The 20,202-nt window shown below is 41.3% G+C and overlaps 1 protein-coding gene across 1 annotated transcript in view; it reads left to right on the top strand.

Moving 5' to 3' along the window:
• Window positions 1-20,202, top strand: part of LCAT3 (lecithin:cholesterol acyltransferase 3) — a 231,960-nt gene that overhangs the window by 77,526 nt on the left and 134,232 nt on the right. The window contains exons 3-6 of the mRNA XM_089439563.1: window positions 9,859-9,986; window positions 10,177-10,312; window positions 10,416-10,467; window positions 10,691-10,791. Of these exons, the coding sequence (XP_089295689.1) occupies window positions 9,859-9,986; window positions 10,177-10,312; window positions 10,416-10,467; window positions 10,691-10,791 (417 nt within the window). The remainder of the gene's footprint in view (window positions 1-9,858; window positions 9,987-10,176; window positions 10,313-10,415; window positions 10,468-10,690; window positions 10,792-20,202) is intronic.

Here is a 20,202-nt window from a genome sequence, read left to right on the forward strand (position 1 = left end):
TCAAATTTCCGCCCTACGAGAAATTTTAAAATATTTAAAAATGACTCCTAGACCTAATCAAATTCCACGAAATTTTACGAGTTATCTAGTATGGTAATATAAAATGACTCTAGACACTAGGACTCACCTAAGGCCTCACCATCAAGCCGCACTCCGGTTTTGGGGTTATGCCTGGAGGAAAAAACTTTATTAATTATTAAGTCATCGTAAGGACCTAATAATTAACCAACTAAAAACAATTTCCCAAAGTAAACTCACTTGATGACAAGGTCCCAAGTTAGCTAGGTCTATTACATGACTCAACTAATCATACTAGTATCACTTTAAATCACCCCCGTAGGGCTTGTTGAATCTGAGTACAACAAAAGAAGATGAGAAGAAGAAGTAGAGTTGAAAAACTCTGATGATATAGTGAACTCTGATGGTACATGAAGCCTCTGATACATCATCGAGCATGGAGTCTTAAAAAATTTTGGGTACACTTCAGTGGTCAACTATGTTGCACGAAACTTCAAAGAACTCGATGTTTCAGGCCGTACCCGTACTCGAAACTCCGAAACATGGCCAAAACTCGGCTGACACTCGACCATCATATAATCATTTATTAGAGATAATATAGACTTGTTTTCCCTTTTAAATTTCATCTATGGGTCTTATTCCATTTTTTCTTGCAAGATAATGTGTTATTCACTTATTTCTTTATATATATATATTTTTATATATACAGATATGATGTTCTGACTGACATTTCTGCGGATGTTTCCATTTTTGGGAGGTGACGTTTCTAAACGTACTCGTTTCGGAAACTTCAAAACGTTTTGGCATTTCATGCAACTTAGGTGGTCAACAAGAGAAAGGAATCACCTCTCATCTATTTATACCATCTCTAATGAGTTCTAATTGGCCTAATTAAGCCCCACATAATAAAATCATGTGCAATACTAACATCCCTTGGTGACAAACGCACCATGATAGCTCAATAATGTAAAAATATAAGCCTCCCAAGAGGGCAAAATGATCAATAAAATGAGTCGTTGGGCCTTTGAGGAGACCTAATGAAGTCCAAAGTGTGTTATGGTGAGAAAATAGACTTCAAACATAGTGGACAAGGGATTAGCCCCTTTTTTTCAAGCAAGTCACTGTGTTGCTCCCAAGTGGGTGTGCGGGCACAAGGACATCCTCATGGGTCTCCAAGTGGGTCAAAAATGCCTGTAAACCATCTATAAGGGCTAGGATGATGACATAAGCCCTCCCTTTGTCTCCTGTAGTGAGGCACATCCTCATCTGTACCCTGGAACATCTACCAAGTGTATGGTGGAAGTGTGGAGTTGGTTGGGCATGGTGAACCAGGTGCATCATCCTCATCCAAAAAGGTGGAACACGAGCAATCAATGAGCTGTGTTGGGGATCCATGAAGTAATCTTTGCTATGGTGGAGGCCCACGACTCTTAACACTCACCCTACAAGTGCCAATGTGGCCCTCTAAAGGGCTAGGACCCCATATAAGGAGACCAAGCCCCAAATGGAGACCCACCTGCAATCTTGCATAATATCCAATACGTCCCCTTGCCCTCCAATACAACAAATCATTAGAATAATAAATCAAAAGAGCTTACAAGTCATGGAATCAATGGGGCACTTCATGGTGGCATGCCCTTTCATAGTGAGCTTTGGCATGTATAAGTGTCTCAAAGCTTAATAAGGGGGGTTAAACAAGGACCCTATTAGGTGGTTTCAACCTTTAAAGGGGGTGACATGTCCATGGTACATCCATTAGGTAGTAGGTGGCAAATCATATAGTGATGGAATGGAGTGGGGGTCAGGGGAATGCTCCAAGTCACGTGCCATGCTACAAGGGTAGCTATAATAAGGGAAGCCCACGCCTAGGTATACGAGTGTAAGAGGGAGAAAATCGTGGTTCATGAGTTACCACGACCTTTGTTTTTCTGCCCTTCTTCATATGCCTTTTTCCTTTGATTGATTTTTCTTCATAACTGCTTGAAGCTCCAGGAGATGAGAGCATGACGTGTAAGATATAGCAGTAGGTACCCCCTTTTAAGGCGGGGCATTTCATTTCCCACCAGGGGTTGGGACAATCACGGGTTCCTTAATGTGGAGGGGCTCATCTAGGGCCCATAGGAACTAGAGTGATGGCTATAACTAAGGGGTAGAGCTCATGTTTGGCTTTTGCCCACGTGCTAAATTTGTATGTCTCGACCATCTTTTGCATTTTGTGGTACATTTCCTATTGAGAGTGGCCAAATTATGTTTTTTCTTTTCTTTTTAGCTGCATCAACCTCTGGGGTATCGTTCCAGGCCCGAACTAAGGTGTGGACAAGGGGAGGGGGAGGCTAACCCTATGTGGACCCATATGGGAAAAATGATGAATGGGGTTAGAATGAGCGGAAGGGAGTGATGTATATGGTGTTGGGAAGTGGGACCAGGCAACCAAAATCGGGATTTAAATCCCATGGAGTGCCAACCCTAAAGATAATGGCCAGTAAAGGATATCCCATAGGACTAGGATACAAGGCTAACCACCAAATCGGGCAGAGGAGACAAGGGTACATATCTAGCCGACTCTTTCCGCCGAATCCCCCCAACAATCCATGCCCAAAAGTGTCCATGATAAGTAAGGAAAATTACTCAACCATACTAATAAAAGGCCATACCTTCGGGGTCATGAGGCCCACCTTCAAACATACGATCATAACAAATGGGTGAGGGACCACTGGCTCAGGTGGCGGAGACAATGGCACATCGAGCATCTGGTGGCTGCCGAATGAGGACCATCTAGCAGAAAAATATCCTCCTATGCACCCTACCCACAGGGAGTGGGAAGCAGAGACTTGGTTGTGCGTGATCCTTGACAAGTGGCGATCCCCCCAAGCAGAGATGAGACTTGGTTGTGCATGATCTTTGTCAAGTGGTAATCCCCCCAAGTAGAGACTTGGTTGTGCGTGATCCTTGACAAGTGGTAATCCCCCCAAGTGAATATAGGGTGATGGCTGGTTGGCTCAGGTGGCGGAGACAATGGCACATCAAGCATTTGGTGGCTGCCGGCTGAGGACCATCTAGGAGAAAAATTTCCTCCTATGCATACTACCCACAGGTAGTGGGAAGAAGAGACTTGGTTGTGCGTGATCCTTGACAAGTGGCGATCCCCCCAAGTGAATATAGGGTGATGGATGGCTGGCTCAGGTGGCGGAGACAGTGGCACATCGAGCATCTGGTGGCTGCCGGCTGAGGACCATCTAGGAGAAAAATTTCCTCCTATGCATACTACCCACAGGTAGTGGGAAGAAGAGACTTGGTTGTGCGTGATCCTTGACAAGTGGCGATCCCCCCAAGTAGAGATGAGACAAATGGGTGAGGGACCACATGGTTGGCTCAGGTGGCGAAGACAATGGCACATCGAGCATCTGGTGGCCGTCGGCTGAGGACCATCTAGGAGAAAATTTCCTCCTTTGCATACTACCCACAGGTAGTGGGAAGCAGAGACTTGGTTGTGCGTGATCCTTGACAAGTGGCGATCCCCCCAAGCAGAGATGAGACTTGGTTGTGCATGATCCTTGACAAGTGGTAATCCCCCCAAGTGAATATAGGGTGATGGATGAATCTCCCCTATGATGATTCTTCTTCATTATATTGTAACATCATTGTTCCAAAGCAAAGTTCCTTGTTTCACAAAGAAATTTCTCCCTAGCTGAGAAGGAGCGTTGAAAATTGGCAGCTAAGGGATGAATTTCCTTGAATAAAATCTCATTTTTGACTATTTTAGAGTGACTTTCTAAGTAAATCACCTTGTTTCAATTAGTAATCAAGTTTAGATGATGGAAAATCACTTAACTTATCCTTAATCTATCTCAATTGTTCAATTTCCATTTAATCATCAATATTATTATTATTATTGTTATCCTTACGATACTAAAATATTATTATTATTAAAATGAAAATACATGTCATCTCTCCTACTTGGCACTCAATCATGCCACTTCATACCTCTCTCTCTCCTTAATGGCACTTGTACCAGTCTTTCTCTCTCTCTCACTTAATGGATTTGTTGCATTGCTCTTGGCGCACATTAAAAACTCATCATAGCACTTCTCTTACTCGCATTAAAGTCCCGTCATAAAAGATACCTCTTACTCTCTTTTCAATGCATAAGTTACACTCTCTCCTTCAAGGCATGGGTGCATTACTTCTCTGGGCTGAATTGAAGGCTCTGCATTAACCATAGCTGCTCCCGCGCTCTCTGTTTCTCTTGACCTATCAAAACTTTGCTATTCTAAACCCATAATTATTCGAGTCACTGTATTATTCTTTGTGATGAATAGTCGTTTTCTCAGCTTTCTCGGCTTCAGAAAGTCGTTGTGACTCTTTGCAAGCTACTGTATCAGATTTTTTAAGTATTCTATCACTGAAATACCATGAGGTGTGGGTCTCAGAGTTTGATAAAATCCTTCACCTGCAATGGCTCCATTACCCACTTTTGTATCTCGTTCTAGCGGGTAAAGGCTTCTGTCCAGCAAAATTTTATTTTCACTGGGGTGCTCTCAAATCAAAATTTCCAAACTGTCCCAGTACTGGAATTCCTTGAAATTCACGCCATTGCTGATTTCGGATATCTAAGAAATTACACAGAGATTTTCCATCCTTTCTGTGCGTATATTGGACGGTGACATTGTATTGAAGGAGGGCGGAACTACTGATGCTACTTTCATCGATATGCCGAAAAACACAGCTGCTCCTTCGATTTCAAGGCTGCCGGTTGTGAGGCCATTGCCAAAGCCAACCCTATCGTGAAGGCTACCAAGATTGATAAACTCTGACTAGATTTTAAATGCTTTTAGATTCTATTTGACAAAAGGCCACGACATCATGAAGAACCGGATTGATTCTTGGGTGGAGTTTAGATCCTTGAACCGCCTCACATCTTTTCGTTATTAATTGGCTTTCAGTGTCTTTTGGTTTCGTTTAATGACAAAATGCTGGTCTCTGCATCAAAGATATGAAAATCTATATATCTCAAGGCCACTTCGGGCTGAGGATTAGACGCGTGCACCTTCCGAGCAGAATGATATTGTTGTTGTCGAGTGAAATTTTTGAGAGCAAATCGCAGAGAACTCTCAAAATCCCAGCGGTGGATACCAATTTTATTTAAAATGTGTACAAATGTGGTCAATACGCGGTAGAATGTTTGCGGTGGCGTTTACCATATTGGTGACACGGGTCCAATAAATCTTTGACGGCACTAAAAACTGGACGAAGCAAAATTTCGTGACTTGAGAGTCGCAAATGTAATCTCCAATCATTATTATTATTATATCTGAGAATGGGGGCTCCAACATTGGCGTTTTAATTTGCTTACAGCTACATTCCATCTCCAGGCAGGTCGTGTATCCAATCTCAGCAAGGAGCTTGATTTATTCTCAATGGTTGGGCCGAAATTAAAGATCCAAGGATGTGCAAATAAGGAGCCTGTTTCAGATTTATTTATGCTCAGAATTTCAAGGTATCATGGCCGCATTGATTAGGAAGTGGTAGAGATTAAAGAGTCGGAGCATTGAGGTATGGTTTCTCATTGTACCCAAGGTTGTTTTGTGCATTTTTCAGAGAATATTAGGGCTGAACCAGGTGCCAGAGAAAGATCTATCTTTGTTGTGGAGGAGAGCCAAATTCTTTATAAGAAGATGGGACAAATTTCCTAAGTACCAAGCACAAAACGGAACTGGATAAATGTACAATGATCCTATGTTTCAAATGAATGAAGAGGGACAAAAAATCTGATATGAAGGAGACCATCGTCGTATATATAGGTTCACATGCACCAGATTTGAGTATTCTGCCATAATTCTGTAGCAGACTGCCTATACAGAAGATTAAGTTTATTTCAGTGGCGTATGCAATCAACTTGTTCAATTTCTTAATAGAAGGAGCCTATACCAGGTGTACTCCTCCAATAGCCTTGTAGCTTCCAGGCCTAAAGCAATCTTTCTAAAGTTGGTTCGTGACCTGCATAGGCCAACTTTGTATTTTCTACAGCGACTTCCATAAAGAATGATCTAGCCCCAAGGCTACAAACTTGTATTTTCTGTGGTTGTTTCAGTTGAGCAGCATATCACTGTACGTGTGCTTGAAATCTTAATGAGTATAGACTATTGGAAGTGATGTTTGGTGATGTACCTCTGCTATAGAGGATCTCAAACTTCCTCATCTCATTGGATGTGTGGCTGTCCCTGTCTTGGAGCTGAATACGTTGCATATATTATCACTGTGGTGTTTTCTCTATAATGATGGAGCTTCTTTGATGTTATAACACTTATCTACAGCCACTGTTCTTCCTAACATTTGCTGGTATATTCTACTTCAGATCTCTGTTATTATTAGAGTTGATATATCATAGGTATATGTAATCCATTCCTGTAGTTGAAGTTCGAATTTCAAAGAAGGAAGAAGTCATTTAGTTGTGCATCCATACAAAGCGTATCTTGGTATACCTGAGCATTTTAAGGGAGAAACATATTTATTGTATCTGTGTTGGAAGGAATTTGAGCCTCTCATTCTTGCTGGACACAAATCTGTTTGTGGTTGGCTAAATTCTTAGATGGAATTAGTTGAGTGTTCATTTCTTTGTTGAGACAATGGCTAGATTTGATGATGTATTAGAGTTACTGAATACACTAATACACTCCACTATTGGTGGGAAGGTAAATGTTAGCAAAGACACTCTTTGTGACATTCAGACCTGCCTCCATGATGCACAAGAAAAGATCGATTTTTTGCAGCTTGAATCACAGCTACAGCAAGAAGAGCTACATCAAAATAGACACCATTCTGAACCTGTTTTTGTTCAGAACATTGAGACAACCACCCATCAGCAGCATGTTAATAATGGTACAATTCATTCAAATAAAGCAGCAGTTGTATACGCAGATGCAGAAACTCAGTCTGCACTTCCCAAGCCCATCATCAGACCTTGGGAACAACTTGTCCACAACAAGCACAGAACTGGTCTTGGATATGACAAGGACTTGTCCTTTCATATTCCAGACTATGCCAAGCCCATTCGGTTTCAGAGTGCTGGATTCATTGATGACAGTTCACCTGCTTCTCATGACAGTTCACCTCCAGCTGTTCCAAATTCTGCCCCTCTTCCACAGCAACAACAACAACAACAAAAACAACAGATTGTGAAATGCCAACACTGTGATCGAGTTGGTCATTTGAAAGATCACTGTTTTGATCTTCATCCATGTAAGCATTGTCATAAAACCAGCCATTCTTCACATAGATGCTTCAAAAACAAACGTCCTGCAAGAACAAAGATTCATCTTGGATGGATCGCTTCTTGGCAATGGGCATCAACAGCCAAGAAGATATTCCAAACACATGTCAGAACTTGTTCTAGAATATTGAACAGTCTTGCAGTTGAGTTTTCTCCATCTTCTCACCTTGTATCTGACAGGGGGGGAAATGATGGTCATCTACAAGCTTCAAAGCCACATCAAGCGAGCCTGAGCCACAACCTGCCACACCAGTTTCAGAGTTGTAGCCAGAGACAAAGATGCCTGAACATGCCTTCAGTTGGCAATCTGGGACACTTCCTCTAGCAGAAGACTCCAGCTTCTTGCCAGTTTTGGAAGAGTTCCAGGAATTACAGAGTTGTTGGTCATCCTTAAACCATCACAGATTAAGGACACTTCCTCTAGCAGAAGACTCCAGCTTCTTGCCAGTTTTTGGAAGAGTTCCAGGAATTGCATTAAGCATTCCAGAGTTGTTGGTCATCCTTAAACCATCACAGATTAAGAACACTTCCTCTAGCAGAAGACTCCAGCTTCTTGCCAGTTTTGGAAGAGTTCCGGGAACTGCACTAAGCGTTCCAGTGTTGGTGGTCATCCTTAAACCACCGCCCTTTTTTACCAACATTTCATAGAGCACATTCAGCCTAGTGCTGCCATGGATTTTTGCACATTTTGTATTACAGCTCTCTTCTTGGACTCATACATAACCCTTCGGATTAAGGGGGGGAATGTTGGACACCTAATCCTAAAGGGTTAGTGTGGAATTCGAATGGACAAAAGCAGTCCAAGAGACCTTGGGATCTGAATCCCAAGAGTCACGTATTGTACTATAAATGTGTATCTTATGTTAATAAAAAAATGCACTCACTGATTTATCTTTCACACTCTTGTTCTGTCCATGTGTGTTTAACAATTATATTGTAACATCATTGTTCCAAAGCAAAGTTCCTTGTTTCACAAAGAAATTTCTCCCTAGCTGAGAAGGAGCGTTGAAAATTGGCAGCTAATGGATGAATTTCCTTGAATAAAATCTCATTTCTGACTATTTTAGAGTGACTTTCTAAGTAATCACCTTGTTTCAATTAGTAATCAAGTTTAGATGATGGAAAATCACTCAACTTATCCTTAATCTATCTCAATTGTTCAATTTCCATTTAATCATCAATATTATTATTATTATTGTTATCCTTACGATACTAAAATATTATTATTATTAAAATGAAAATACATGTCATCTCTCCTACTTGGCACTCAATCATGCCACTTCATACCTCTCTCTCTCCTTAATGGCACTTGTACCAGTCTTTCTCTCTCTCTCACTTAATGGATTTGTTGCATTGCTCTTGGCGCACATTAAAAACTCATCATAGCACTTCTCTTACTCGCATTAAAGTCCCGTCATAAAAGATACCTCTTACTCTCTTTTCAATGCATAAGTTACACTCTCTCCTTCAAGGCATGTGTATTCCTCTTTATGGCATGATTTACAAAGACAAGCGTACCTTCTTAATAACATAAGTTACAAAGGCATGCACCCTTCCCTAAATGGCATATGTAACTCCCGCTCAAGGCATGCATCCTTCCCTAAATGGCATATGTAACTCCCACTCAAGGCATGCAAGTTACTCCTCTCCTTCATGACTCAAACTCCTTGCTCCTATATATATGTGCCTCTCATCTTCACTCTCACTCACTTGTGCATAGTGAAAGGAGACTTCGAACTTGTGAAAGAGAGAGTAGCATAGAATAGTGAAGGATTGAGAGAGTGAAAGAGAGACTTGGAGAGTAAGAGCAGAACTTGGTGAACCAAAGTGATTCAGTGTTTGCATCAGTGGCAACTATCAGAAATTTTCTTTAGATTTGGGTGAACTTATCCATTCTCTCATGTATTTTGTTTCTCTGCTGAACAATTGATTTCTAATAAAAGAAGAATCTGGTTGGGTTTTCCCCTTGTGGGTTTTGGCCTGGTCATTGGACCTAAATTTTGTCTCTTTGTGTTCTTGGCTGTCTTCTATTTTGCATATGGTTTATATGGTGTATGTTCTATCTACAATTGCTTAACTATATTTGCAGCTGGAAGAAGTTTTATTTTAAGTCATTGTTTCAGAATAGAGCATCAAGTATTCAACAAAAATAAGGATTTTTTTCGTTTAAATTCTTGATTGCCCACTCTCTTTGCATGAAATTGTGAATGCTAGCACAAGGAAGATCTGTCCTTTCTTGCTCTGTTTTCAATCTGGTATTCTCTTTTGGCTTCCCTTTTGCCATTTTCAAATCTCTGAACTGACTTATTTTATGTTTGGTTAACACCCTCTACAAGTGATGATTATTATTCGATTACAATTATTTATTCATCGCAATTTGCAATAAAATTCGCTTCTTACAAGCCCGGATATTAGGGTTTCACTTGTACAATGCATGGGATAATGTTTTTGAAGGGCTTGTGCTAAATGGAGGTTTTTTCTTTGCTTTCATAGCTAGAAACGGATTTCTTTCTTCATATGCATATCTAGATCTACTTCTCATACTGTTTTATTGGTATTGTTCCTTTCAGCTACCAAAACTTCTCCACATTAAGGAATTGTACTATTTTCATGATCTGATTGATACACTACTTGACTGGGGTTACGAAAAGGGGGTCACATTATTTGGCTATGGCTTTGACTTTCGGCAAAGCAACAGGTAACCAGCCACTAGTTGGGCCTTTTGAGAGGGCTGAAATGCTCGTAGAAAGGAACTTCAGATTTCTATGATGGTGTTTCTAGTAAAGTAATATAGATGACATTCTTTAATCTTGATAAGCAGTTACCGTTTTCATTATGATATTAAATTTTGATAGAAGAGAGAATTTTCATGCTGGTGTGTTAATTAGAATTACAAAATCAATGGATGGATTAAAAGAAAAACTGAAGGCAGCTTACAAGGCTTCTGGTGGAAAGAAAGTGAACATAGTTTCTCATTCGATGGGTGGATTGCTTGTCAAGTGTTTTCTTTCACTGTATCCAGATGTAAGTTTCTGGCTGTTAATGAAATTAAGGTTCTTTATGAATCCCCTACATTACTTGCAATTGCTCAGGAAAATCATTAGGCTCATCTTGTGTAATTCTGCAGATATTTGAGAACTATGTAAGCACATGGGTGTGCATTGCCAGTCCTTTCCAAGGTAAATGTATAACTGACAAATTCCTAGCAAGTGTGACACATTATATGATTGTTTACGTAATATTGGTATAATGTCTAAAGAAAAATTGCCATTTCATTCTGTCTATACTTGTTGAAAACTGTAAAGCCAAAGTCTCATCTGCTGGTAAGGATAATTCTTTCTGTTCCTAAGCATCAAGTTTCAGAAGTTATTGATGAAGATTTTCCACTTGCATTGTTTGCAGGTTGTCCAGGTGTCATTAATGATTGTCTTTTGACTGGTATGCAATTTGTTTATGGGTTAGAGAGCTGCCTGTTTATATCTCGTTGGACCATGCATCAACTGGTACTGTTTGACATTTCAACCTTCTGTCTTCTCTTTTCATGGTTGCAATTGATTTGCATTTTTCTTCTATGTTCAACAAGGCTTCTCTTCTGAATGGGCATGGGCAATCTGTAGTTTTGGATGCAAGACCCTTGTAAATACACATTTTCTAAATCAGTACGATATGCATATATTTAATCCATTAAAAAGATGGCATGCAACCTTTCATCAATATATGAAAATATAAAAAAGATGGTTCTGAAACGATTCTATTTTAGGATCATAAGCATGTATCATTAAAGGACTCTTACACACATTAAATAACAAGGCCTTACTCAGAGTATTATGGAATCTTTACTCATTTGGAATCAATTTAGAGGGTCACTTAATTATTGGTCAGATGTGAGAGTTGCATCAATATTGCAAGGGCATGAGGAAATGATGCTGCGAGGCTTTCCAAAAATCCTTGTATTTTTTGCAATAAGCATGCTTCTTTAATATGAACTTATGAGATGGCTGTTGATACTATGATTATTGCAAATTTCCTTATCTAAAGACGACAAATGAGTGGATAGCCAAGAGTGCACGAGTGAGAACTTGATGATGCCCAACTGGTTATGGTTGTGAAGTGTTGATATGAGTAGAGTACCAATAATCGAATGCTCACACACAACAAGGTTGCATGGATCCGGAGTGTTTTTGAGAACAGGAGCATTGGGAGTGTCATTTTCCAAAAATCCTCGGGAGGGAAGTGCCCCAGAAGTGTCAATTTTATAGAAAATAAATCTATTTATCAAATATCAAAACAAATCAATCTTATTAAGATATAAATTTTTTATTATTTAATTTTGTTTTCTAAAATAATTTGTAATATCCTTTTATAATTAATTTTCTAAAATATCAAGTGTTTTGATTCAGAAATTTATGGCCTGAATTTTTACTTCAAAACACAATAAAATTTACTCAAAAGTTCACACAATGAAAATCATCAGCAATTAAATAAAAATGTGCAACACATAAATGAAATGTTGAAGCTCCGGCACTATTTTATTTAATGGAATTCTATGGAGGAATTTTACACAAATTGCTGAGATAGAACTTAGTAGATATCCTTTCCCAGACTGTTGTGCCAATTTGGCCCTTCCACTCAGATTTTTTGGCCAGGCAATGTGGCCATCTTCTTCAATTCAATTTGGCCTAGAAACTTGGCCTCTCTATTGGTGCAAATGTAGCCCATAATGAAAATCATTTTTGCCTTTAATTCGGCCTCCCTGGATCAGCAACTTGTCCTTCACCTGGCTCAAGAAATTTGGCCCCAAGAAGCCCGGTAATTTAGTTAGTTTATGTAGCTCGGACAAGTGTTCTAGTCTCAAATGGTGTCAATGAGGCTAAGAACACAAATGGATTAATTATTTCCAAGCCTAGTTTATTATATAAAGGGAAAATGTCTTAATTAAATTTTATTTTCCTAGGTCTAACTTAAGGAAATGGGTTTATTAATCAATATTAATTGAGACAAGTCGATTTCTCTCTAGTGACTTCTAGAAAGGTGACTTGATAAAGTCAAGATGATCTTAGCCATCGATGTTGATTAGATCATAGTTGTTGATTCGTCAACGAGAGATTATAAGAATAAATTGTTGGGGCCCTTGGAGACACGAATTCATTGAGCAAGGGCACAATGATAGCGTGGGAGACACTAACAACAGGGTTCAACAATGATTGAGATTGATTTGCGGAGAGAATTTCTTCATAGTGATTTCTAGTTTCTCAATGACAAAGGGAGATCGAATTATTCTGCAAGGGCCAAGTTTCTCCAAGTGGTGCAAAATGAAAAAGAGAGGCTGAGCTGCTATAGGAAGAGTGAATTTTCTTGAGTGATCGATTTGCAGGAGAAGAGCCGAGTTTTCCAGAGAGATTGATTTTCTAGTGTACACCAAATTATTCTACCAAGGAGTGTGATTTTCTAGTGGGTTCTCTAGGCCACACGTGTGGATCAATTCAAAGTTGTATAGAGGGGCTGAATAGATTCAAAGGGGCCAAATAACTTCCAGGGGGTCGAAGTTGCTTGCAGAAGTGAAGGAAATAATTTGTCGGTGCGTTGCTAATTTATGGAAAACAGTTTATGTACTATTTCAATTACAGATTTGCTAAAGATTAATAAAACCCTTATTTGTAGAACTAGTTTTCCCCACCTTGGGGTTTTTCTAGGGACAATTTGTCCAAATATATTGGTGTCTATTTTATTGGTGATTTTTTCTCTGTTTCTATGATTTAATATTTGGTGAAATTTGTAGTTGTGTTTTTATTTGGTATTTGCAATGAATTAATTTGCTGGGACAAAAAATCTAAAATATAGGAGAATAGTTACCAAATTAACTGCAATAGAATTTTCACATGGTATAAGAGTAGATCCAAGGGTAGAATAATATCAGAACAAGGTACAAGAAGAGAAAATTGAGGGTTTAGGGCCCAATTCAATTTCTTCAGATTTATTTGGGGTTTTGCCTCTTTTTCGAGGGTTATAAAAATAGCTTCAGCTGGATTGAGAGATCAAGACAGATTGGATGGTGCATCTAACTTTGATGTTTGGAAAGCCAAGATTTTATTGTTGCTGGAAGAAAATAGTCTTAGGGAATATGCGACTAGTGTTGTAGTCGTGCCGACAGATGCAACACAACTTCTTACATGCAAGAAGGAAGATGCCAAAGCGAGGTGGATTATCCTAGATGGATTTAAGTATCATATAGTTCCACATATAGCAGATTTGGAAATAGATAAGAATATGTGGGATGCCATCCTAAATTTGTTCCAGAATGCTACCTTGAATAGGAAGTTGATTCTTAGAGAGAAGCTGAGAAATACTTGGATAAACAAGGGTGAATGCATAGTTAGTTACTTCACCAGAGTCATACATCTCAAGGACGAGTGACTAGCTATCGAAGCGAAACTAGAGTATGATGAGCTCGTGACAAAAGCCTTGAACTAGTTCTCAAAGCGATGGGATGTATTCAAGTGATTAATGGATGAGACACTTTATTGAGTTGGGATTATTTGTGGATCGATTTAACTTAGGAGGAGCTTAGGTTGAGTCTTGTTAGTGGAAGTAGCAGTAAGACCCAAAAAAGTAGGAAGAATAGGAAAACATGGCTCTAGAAGGAAAAGGTAAAGCAAATAAGGGTTCTAGTAAAGGACTTAACCCCAAAGGAAAAAAGAAGAAGAAGGACCTTTCTAAGGTCAACTGCTATGGCAGTCATGAGTTTGGTCACTATGCTAGCAATTTCCTGTAGAGAAAGAAAGGAGAAAAGAAAGGCAAGAGGCGAACGACAACTTTAGCAAGTGTAGATGAGCTTTCTAGTAGGATGGAACATGAGTTTGCAATCATAGCTTGCTTGACTAGCTCAAACTTACAGGGTGTTTGGTATATAGACAGTGGGGCATCATTTCACATGACAAGAGTTAGGGAGTGTTACCCACCACTTTGTCGATGATATCCCTAGGAGAAATTTTTTATCCATGATGGTCCTTAGCCGGAAGCCAGTAGCCCCTTGCAGCCACCAACTAGCTCGTTGTGCCATTTCTTCGCCACCTGATCCAGCCATGTGGTCCCTCACCCATCTATCATGATCGTATGTTTGAAGGTGGGCCTCCCAAGCCTAAAGGTATGCCTTGTCATTTAGTAATTGAGTATTTTAGTTTACTTATCATGGAAACTCTTGGGCATGGAATAATGGGGGGATTCGGCGGAAAGAGTGGACTAGGTCTGTGCTCTTGTCCCCTAGGTCTCTTTTGGGATGTTAACCTTGAACCCTAGTCCCGTGGGATCTCTTTTACTGGCCTTTGGGTTTCTGGGATGGTATTACATGGGAAACCCTAATTTTGGATGTGTGGTCCCGCTCCCCAATTCACATATATCACCCCCCTTCTACTCATTATAATCCTTTTCATCACTTCTCCCACTTGGGTCTACATTCCTCTCTTGGGTCCACATAGGGTCAGCCACCCCCTCCCCTTGCCCACATCTTGGGTCGGGCTTGGAATGATGCCCTAGGAGGTTGATGCAACTGAAAAGAAAAGAAAAAGCATAATTGGCCACATTCAATAGGAAATTGTACCACAAAATGCAAAAGATGGTTGGGACAAAAACATTTAGCACATGGGCAAAAGCCATTACATGAGCTCTACCCCTTCCATGGCCATCACCCTGGTTCCTAGAGGCCCTAGATGAGTCTCCTTTATCATTCAGGAACCCATGATTGTCCCAACCCCTGGTGGGTGATGAACTGCCCCACCTTAAAAGGGGGTATCCACTGCTATACCTTATACATCATGCTCTCATTCCTTTGAGCCCCGAGTAGTTAACCAAAGAAAATCATAAAAGGCAAAAAGACATACAAAGAAGGGTGGAAAAATCAAGGTCAGGGTAACTCATGTACCATGATTGCTCCCTCCTACACATCATTTACCCAAGTGTGGGCTTCCCTTTTATTGGCTACCCTTGTACCATGGCATGTGACCCAGGTTGTTCCCCTTCATCCCCTACTCTGTTCCATCATTGTATCACATGCCACCACCATTTGAAGGATGTACCATGGACATATCACCCCCTTTGGAAGCAGAAACCACCTAATAGGATGATTGGTCAACCCGCTTCGAAGCTTGGAGACATTAGCACATGCCAAAGTCCATTATGGAAAGGCATGCCATTATGAAGTGCCCACTTGTTTTCCATGGTTTTTAAATTCTTTTACTTGATTGCTTTAATGACTTGATATGCTGGAAGGTACGAGGACCATTTTGGGTTTGGTCTCCCTATATAGGGCTCTAACTCTCCAGAGGGATACATTGGCATATGTAGGGTGTTTGTAGAGAGACATGGGCCTCCACAACAATAGGCAACATTCCATGGGTCCCCAGAGATATTCAGAAGTTGCTTGAGATTCACCTATTGGACGAGGAAGATGCACCTGGTTCACCATACTGAGCCGGCCCCACAGTTATATCATGCACTTGGTAGATGACCCAAGACCTGCATGATGATGTGGCATCACTTAGACCATCATCTGAGCCCTTGCAGATGGTCTACAGGCATCTTCGATCTATTTGGAGACCCATGAGGACACTTGTGTGCCCCCCATACCATGGAGAGCACCACAGGTTTACTATTTGGAGAACAAGGGGCCAACCCCTTGTCCACTACTTTTGGGAGTCCTATTTCACATTTTGGCACCTATGGACTTCATTAGGCCTCTTCTAAGGCCCAATGACATGTACTATTGATCATTTGACCTCTTGAGAAACTTATTCTTTTGAATCTTGATTATGAGCTCGTTTGATGGGCTTGTTAGCAAAAGTTAGTTATTTTGCACATTATTTTATTTTAGGGGTTGTATTAAGCCTCATTAGGCAAATCGAATTCATTTAGACATGTATAAATACAAGTGATGTGATTTCATTTTAGCATCATCACTTGGATTTGGGACTTGTATCTCTTTATATGTTTTCACTATCCTTCTTGGAGTACGAATGTTTGGAGCATGGAATGAATTTCGATGTTTGCATTATTTTCTCATGTCTTGGAACTTCTTGAATGCAAATTTTGGATGGTTGGATATATTATTATAAATGTATGTGCAGTTTAATGTTATTCTTTCTTTGTATTTTTGTCACATACATTGTTGTTGGGATTTCGCTATACTACGACTAATTTTTTACATCCATTTATGCAAAGTTGTGGAAATTTTGTTTCTAGATAGTGCTGCTTCATGTATGGGCCACGTATAATGAATGAATGTTCCTAGGGATGTTTCATTACTGAAGTTCATCTTGATAAGCCATCAATTTTGCAAAATGAAGTATAAAGTCTTTGAAGTTGCTTTTGTTGTTGCCCTAATGCTAAGCGAAGTTGTCTTTGAGGCCTCCTTGACCTAGAAAATCTAAGAGTCCATAGTCATAAAACTACCTGACTCCAATCTACCCAAAGAATTAGGCACTGGTCCACCATAAGGTGATCACCTTAAAGTTTAAACCTTATTTCCTCTCCCCCCTCTTCTTTTCTAGGCCTAGCCCATTAGGTTTCCTAGGGCATCATTTATCTCGCAAACCACCCCCTCAAAAAATACAATCTCTTGGCATCCTCTGTGCTGGTGTGTCTCCTAGGTGCTCTCCAATTTTGAAGAAATTCTGAGGGTGGCCCCCATGTGTAACTTAACTACAAAACAAAACATCTTCTCCTAGTCTAATCTCCTAATAAAATCGAATGGGGTCCACTAACTCCAAAATTGGCCCCATAATACAAAAATTAATCTTGTTCCAAAATGATTTAGGAAGGGACATGATAGTCCTCCCCTCCCAAATGTTGCTTGTGTTGGAATTTCTAAGTCTAACTGTTAGAAATCCTTCATGTACTTTTCTGATTTATTTCTGCCTACTTGTTTTGATTAAATTAACAAGTTATTTACCATGTAAATACTGAAAATAAATACAAGTACATGCTCAACACATAACAGATCATCAACTGAAGGAAACAAAACAACCACACAAGTGACATCGTTGTTTTTGGACCAATGTCCCTGGAAAAACCCAATGCGGGAAAACTAGTGCAACTATCTGAGGGTTTTAACTATTAAGCAGTTTCAGAATACAATCTGGGTGCCAAAATAGGCTCACCGAATAGAGAATAATCTCGGCAGCAGTATCTCTCAGTCGGAGAAAGATGTTCTGGCTGAAACCTCGGATAAACACTCTGACAGCTCCCAGCTCCAATCTGCCCCACAAAAACCCCAGTGTTAGCCTCTAGGGACTGCGTCAACCCTTTCTAGCTCAGCGTCTGCCCAGTATCACCCTAGATCACCCTCTGTCAGCCCTTAGAGTCTCTGCATCACCCACGCTGGCTCTCTAAGGCACTGCGCAGCTCCTGGCTGCCTCTGCGTGAGCCTTGGCTGGCTTTGCATGAACCTTTGGCTGGCTCTACGCTCGCTCTCTCCCGGCTTCTATGCTGATCCTCCTGGTACTATCTCTGCCTCTCTGCTTTTGTATTCACTGCCCCTTAGCTGCAACTCTGATCACTCTTTCGACTTCCTCAGGAAACCTTGCCCCAGAAAATCGAAATCTTGATCAACTCGGTGTGTTCTCCAAGTGACCCTCAAGCCTCCTCTTATACTTTTCTCATTGACAGTTCAACGGCTGAGATTAAGTCCCTAATCAATGACTAAGATTAACTCTGGCTTGATCCATGACTTTTGGACCATTCTAACACAGTTTTATATTAATTCACATTAATATTTTATTTTCCCTAAGTTTAGACTTAGGGACTCCATTAAAAATATTAATTATTTTAATATCTCCCAAACTGTTTAGAATCTGCCCAAACCATCTCTGGGTATTGGAGATCTCATTTGCTTTAGCCTCTCCACCAATTTTCGTGGCTAGAGCACATCCGATGCTACCCCAAATCAACACTCCCTCTTAGCGAGGACTGTGCTCTAGTAATACTCCTCACTGAGCATCACCTTGATCATCTGGCATCGGTCCCTGTGCTGATGCTAGGCTTGCTGCCCAACATCCTCTGCACTACTGCATCATGTACTGCTACCCATGGCCCTGCCACTGCCTCTGCTGCATCTGTACGACAACTCTCTCTCATCATGCTGCATCGTGCTGCCCATAGCACTGCCATTGCTAACTGCTGCACTGCAACTCAGTTACTGAGAAGAAAGTAACTGATCTCCCAACTCCGACATCTCTGTCAGGCTAGAGACACCCTCGATGTTGAAACTCCCTCTGTCGTTGACAAGTGCCCCTTCTCTGACCTCTGCGCTGTTGCAACAACTCCATGCATCTCGCACTGCTGCCTCACGCTGTCCTGGGAATCCTGCACTGTAGCTCCCTCTGTCGCTCCATCCGCATCCGTCTCTATTGACATCTGCCAGTATTGCTACTCCTCTTCGGGGCTCTCGTAGCAAGGTATAATCCAAGAGGCTGGGTACCTCGAGGATCCTGCCCCTCATCGCCTGTAGTCCGTTTGATTACAGCTCGATGTCTCCCCACTTCCGCTCAAGTAGTGTGTGAGTACTCATGGCACAGTCATCATCTGTCTCCACTTCCTTCTTTGCCCTTGCTGGCGCAGCCTTGGTCTCAGAAGCCTCTCCTTTTCTCTTCTTTCTCAGACACTGGTTCACATAGTGACCCAGTTCCCCCATAGTTGAAGCATTTGACCTTGGAGAGGTCATTCTTCTTCTGTTTCTCCTGCTTTCCCTCAAATGCTAGGGCAACATCCTCCTATTCCTCCTTCTTGATTTTGATCCCCTTGCCCCTACTTCCCGCCTTACGTAGCCTTCTGATCTCATCTTGGCGAAGAGCCGCCCACATTTCCTCCCAATTTGGAAGGGTCACGCTGCCCAGTATGCTTTCGACAAACACCTCCCAGTCTTCAAAGACTGCATTCAGGGTTGTTCTCACCATCAATTGTTGATCCGGCATGGCCCCTATGGAAGTCAGCTGATCCCGGATCTCCTTCAATCGACCAAGGAGGTGTCGATTTGTTCTTCCTTTTGCATCTGGCATGACCGCAACTGATTTTCTACTAGCATCCTTCTCTACACAGAAGTATGCTGGTACAATTTCTTTACGGCCTCCCACATCTCATTTGCCATGTCCTTTTCGGCAATATGTGGTACTACATGGTCCTTGACCCCGTCAAGGATGATGCTCTTGGCCCTCACCATTGCCTCCTCATACTTGTCGTTCTCAGCTGGGTCAACTGGGATCGCTATCGTCTTCAAGGCGAAGTGCTTGACACGATTCCTGTCTAGAACGGACAACATTCTGGCCTTCCAGACTACGGAGTTTGAGGCTCCATCCAGTCTGTCTTAGTCTCTTACCCCGTTCACTGCCATCTCGCTACTCCTCTACTTCCCTTCTGGAAGTTCTCAGTGTGACTCCCTTTGAGCCTCGATTTCCCTCCTAGGAACCCCTTTGCCAATGTCGAGATGCCCCCACTCTGATCCTTAGTGCAGCTGCACCACTGATCCAGATTTCTTGGCTAGAAATCCTCGGCAAAAACTCCCTCCTCAGTCTTGCCCTGTTAGGCATTGTTCTGACTACAATACCCCACCAGCTTCACTCTGCAACTTACCCACAGCCTCCTAAGCCCCAACCAACTGAAGATTAGAGCTTCTAGGCTCTGCGCAATCCCGACACCAGCAAAATCCGCACCTCCTGGCCACGGGCATCATTTGACTGAGAAAGATGACCGGGCACTGCATAGGTCAAGTCTTCTCCTCTCTGCCACTGCATTGATCCTCTTCCCGACTCAAAATTGATGATGCAGGCACTCCATCACCCCTTCTTTGCTGCTTCTCTGCTAAGAACAGCTTCTGTCAGTTGGGACAACTGTTTTCTGCTGCTGCTGCTCTGCTCGGCTGATGTCCT

Source organism: Pinus tabuliformis, chromosome 9 (genome assembly GCF_031772625.1).
Source record: "Pinus tabuliformis cultivar Carrire ecotype Pingquan chromosome 9, CPIR1, whole genome shotgun sequence".
NCBI classification, from domain to species: Eukaryota; Viridiplantae; Streptophyta; class Pinopsida; order Pinales; family Pinaceae; genus Pinus; species Pinus tabuliformis.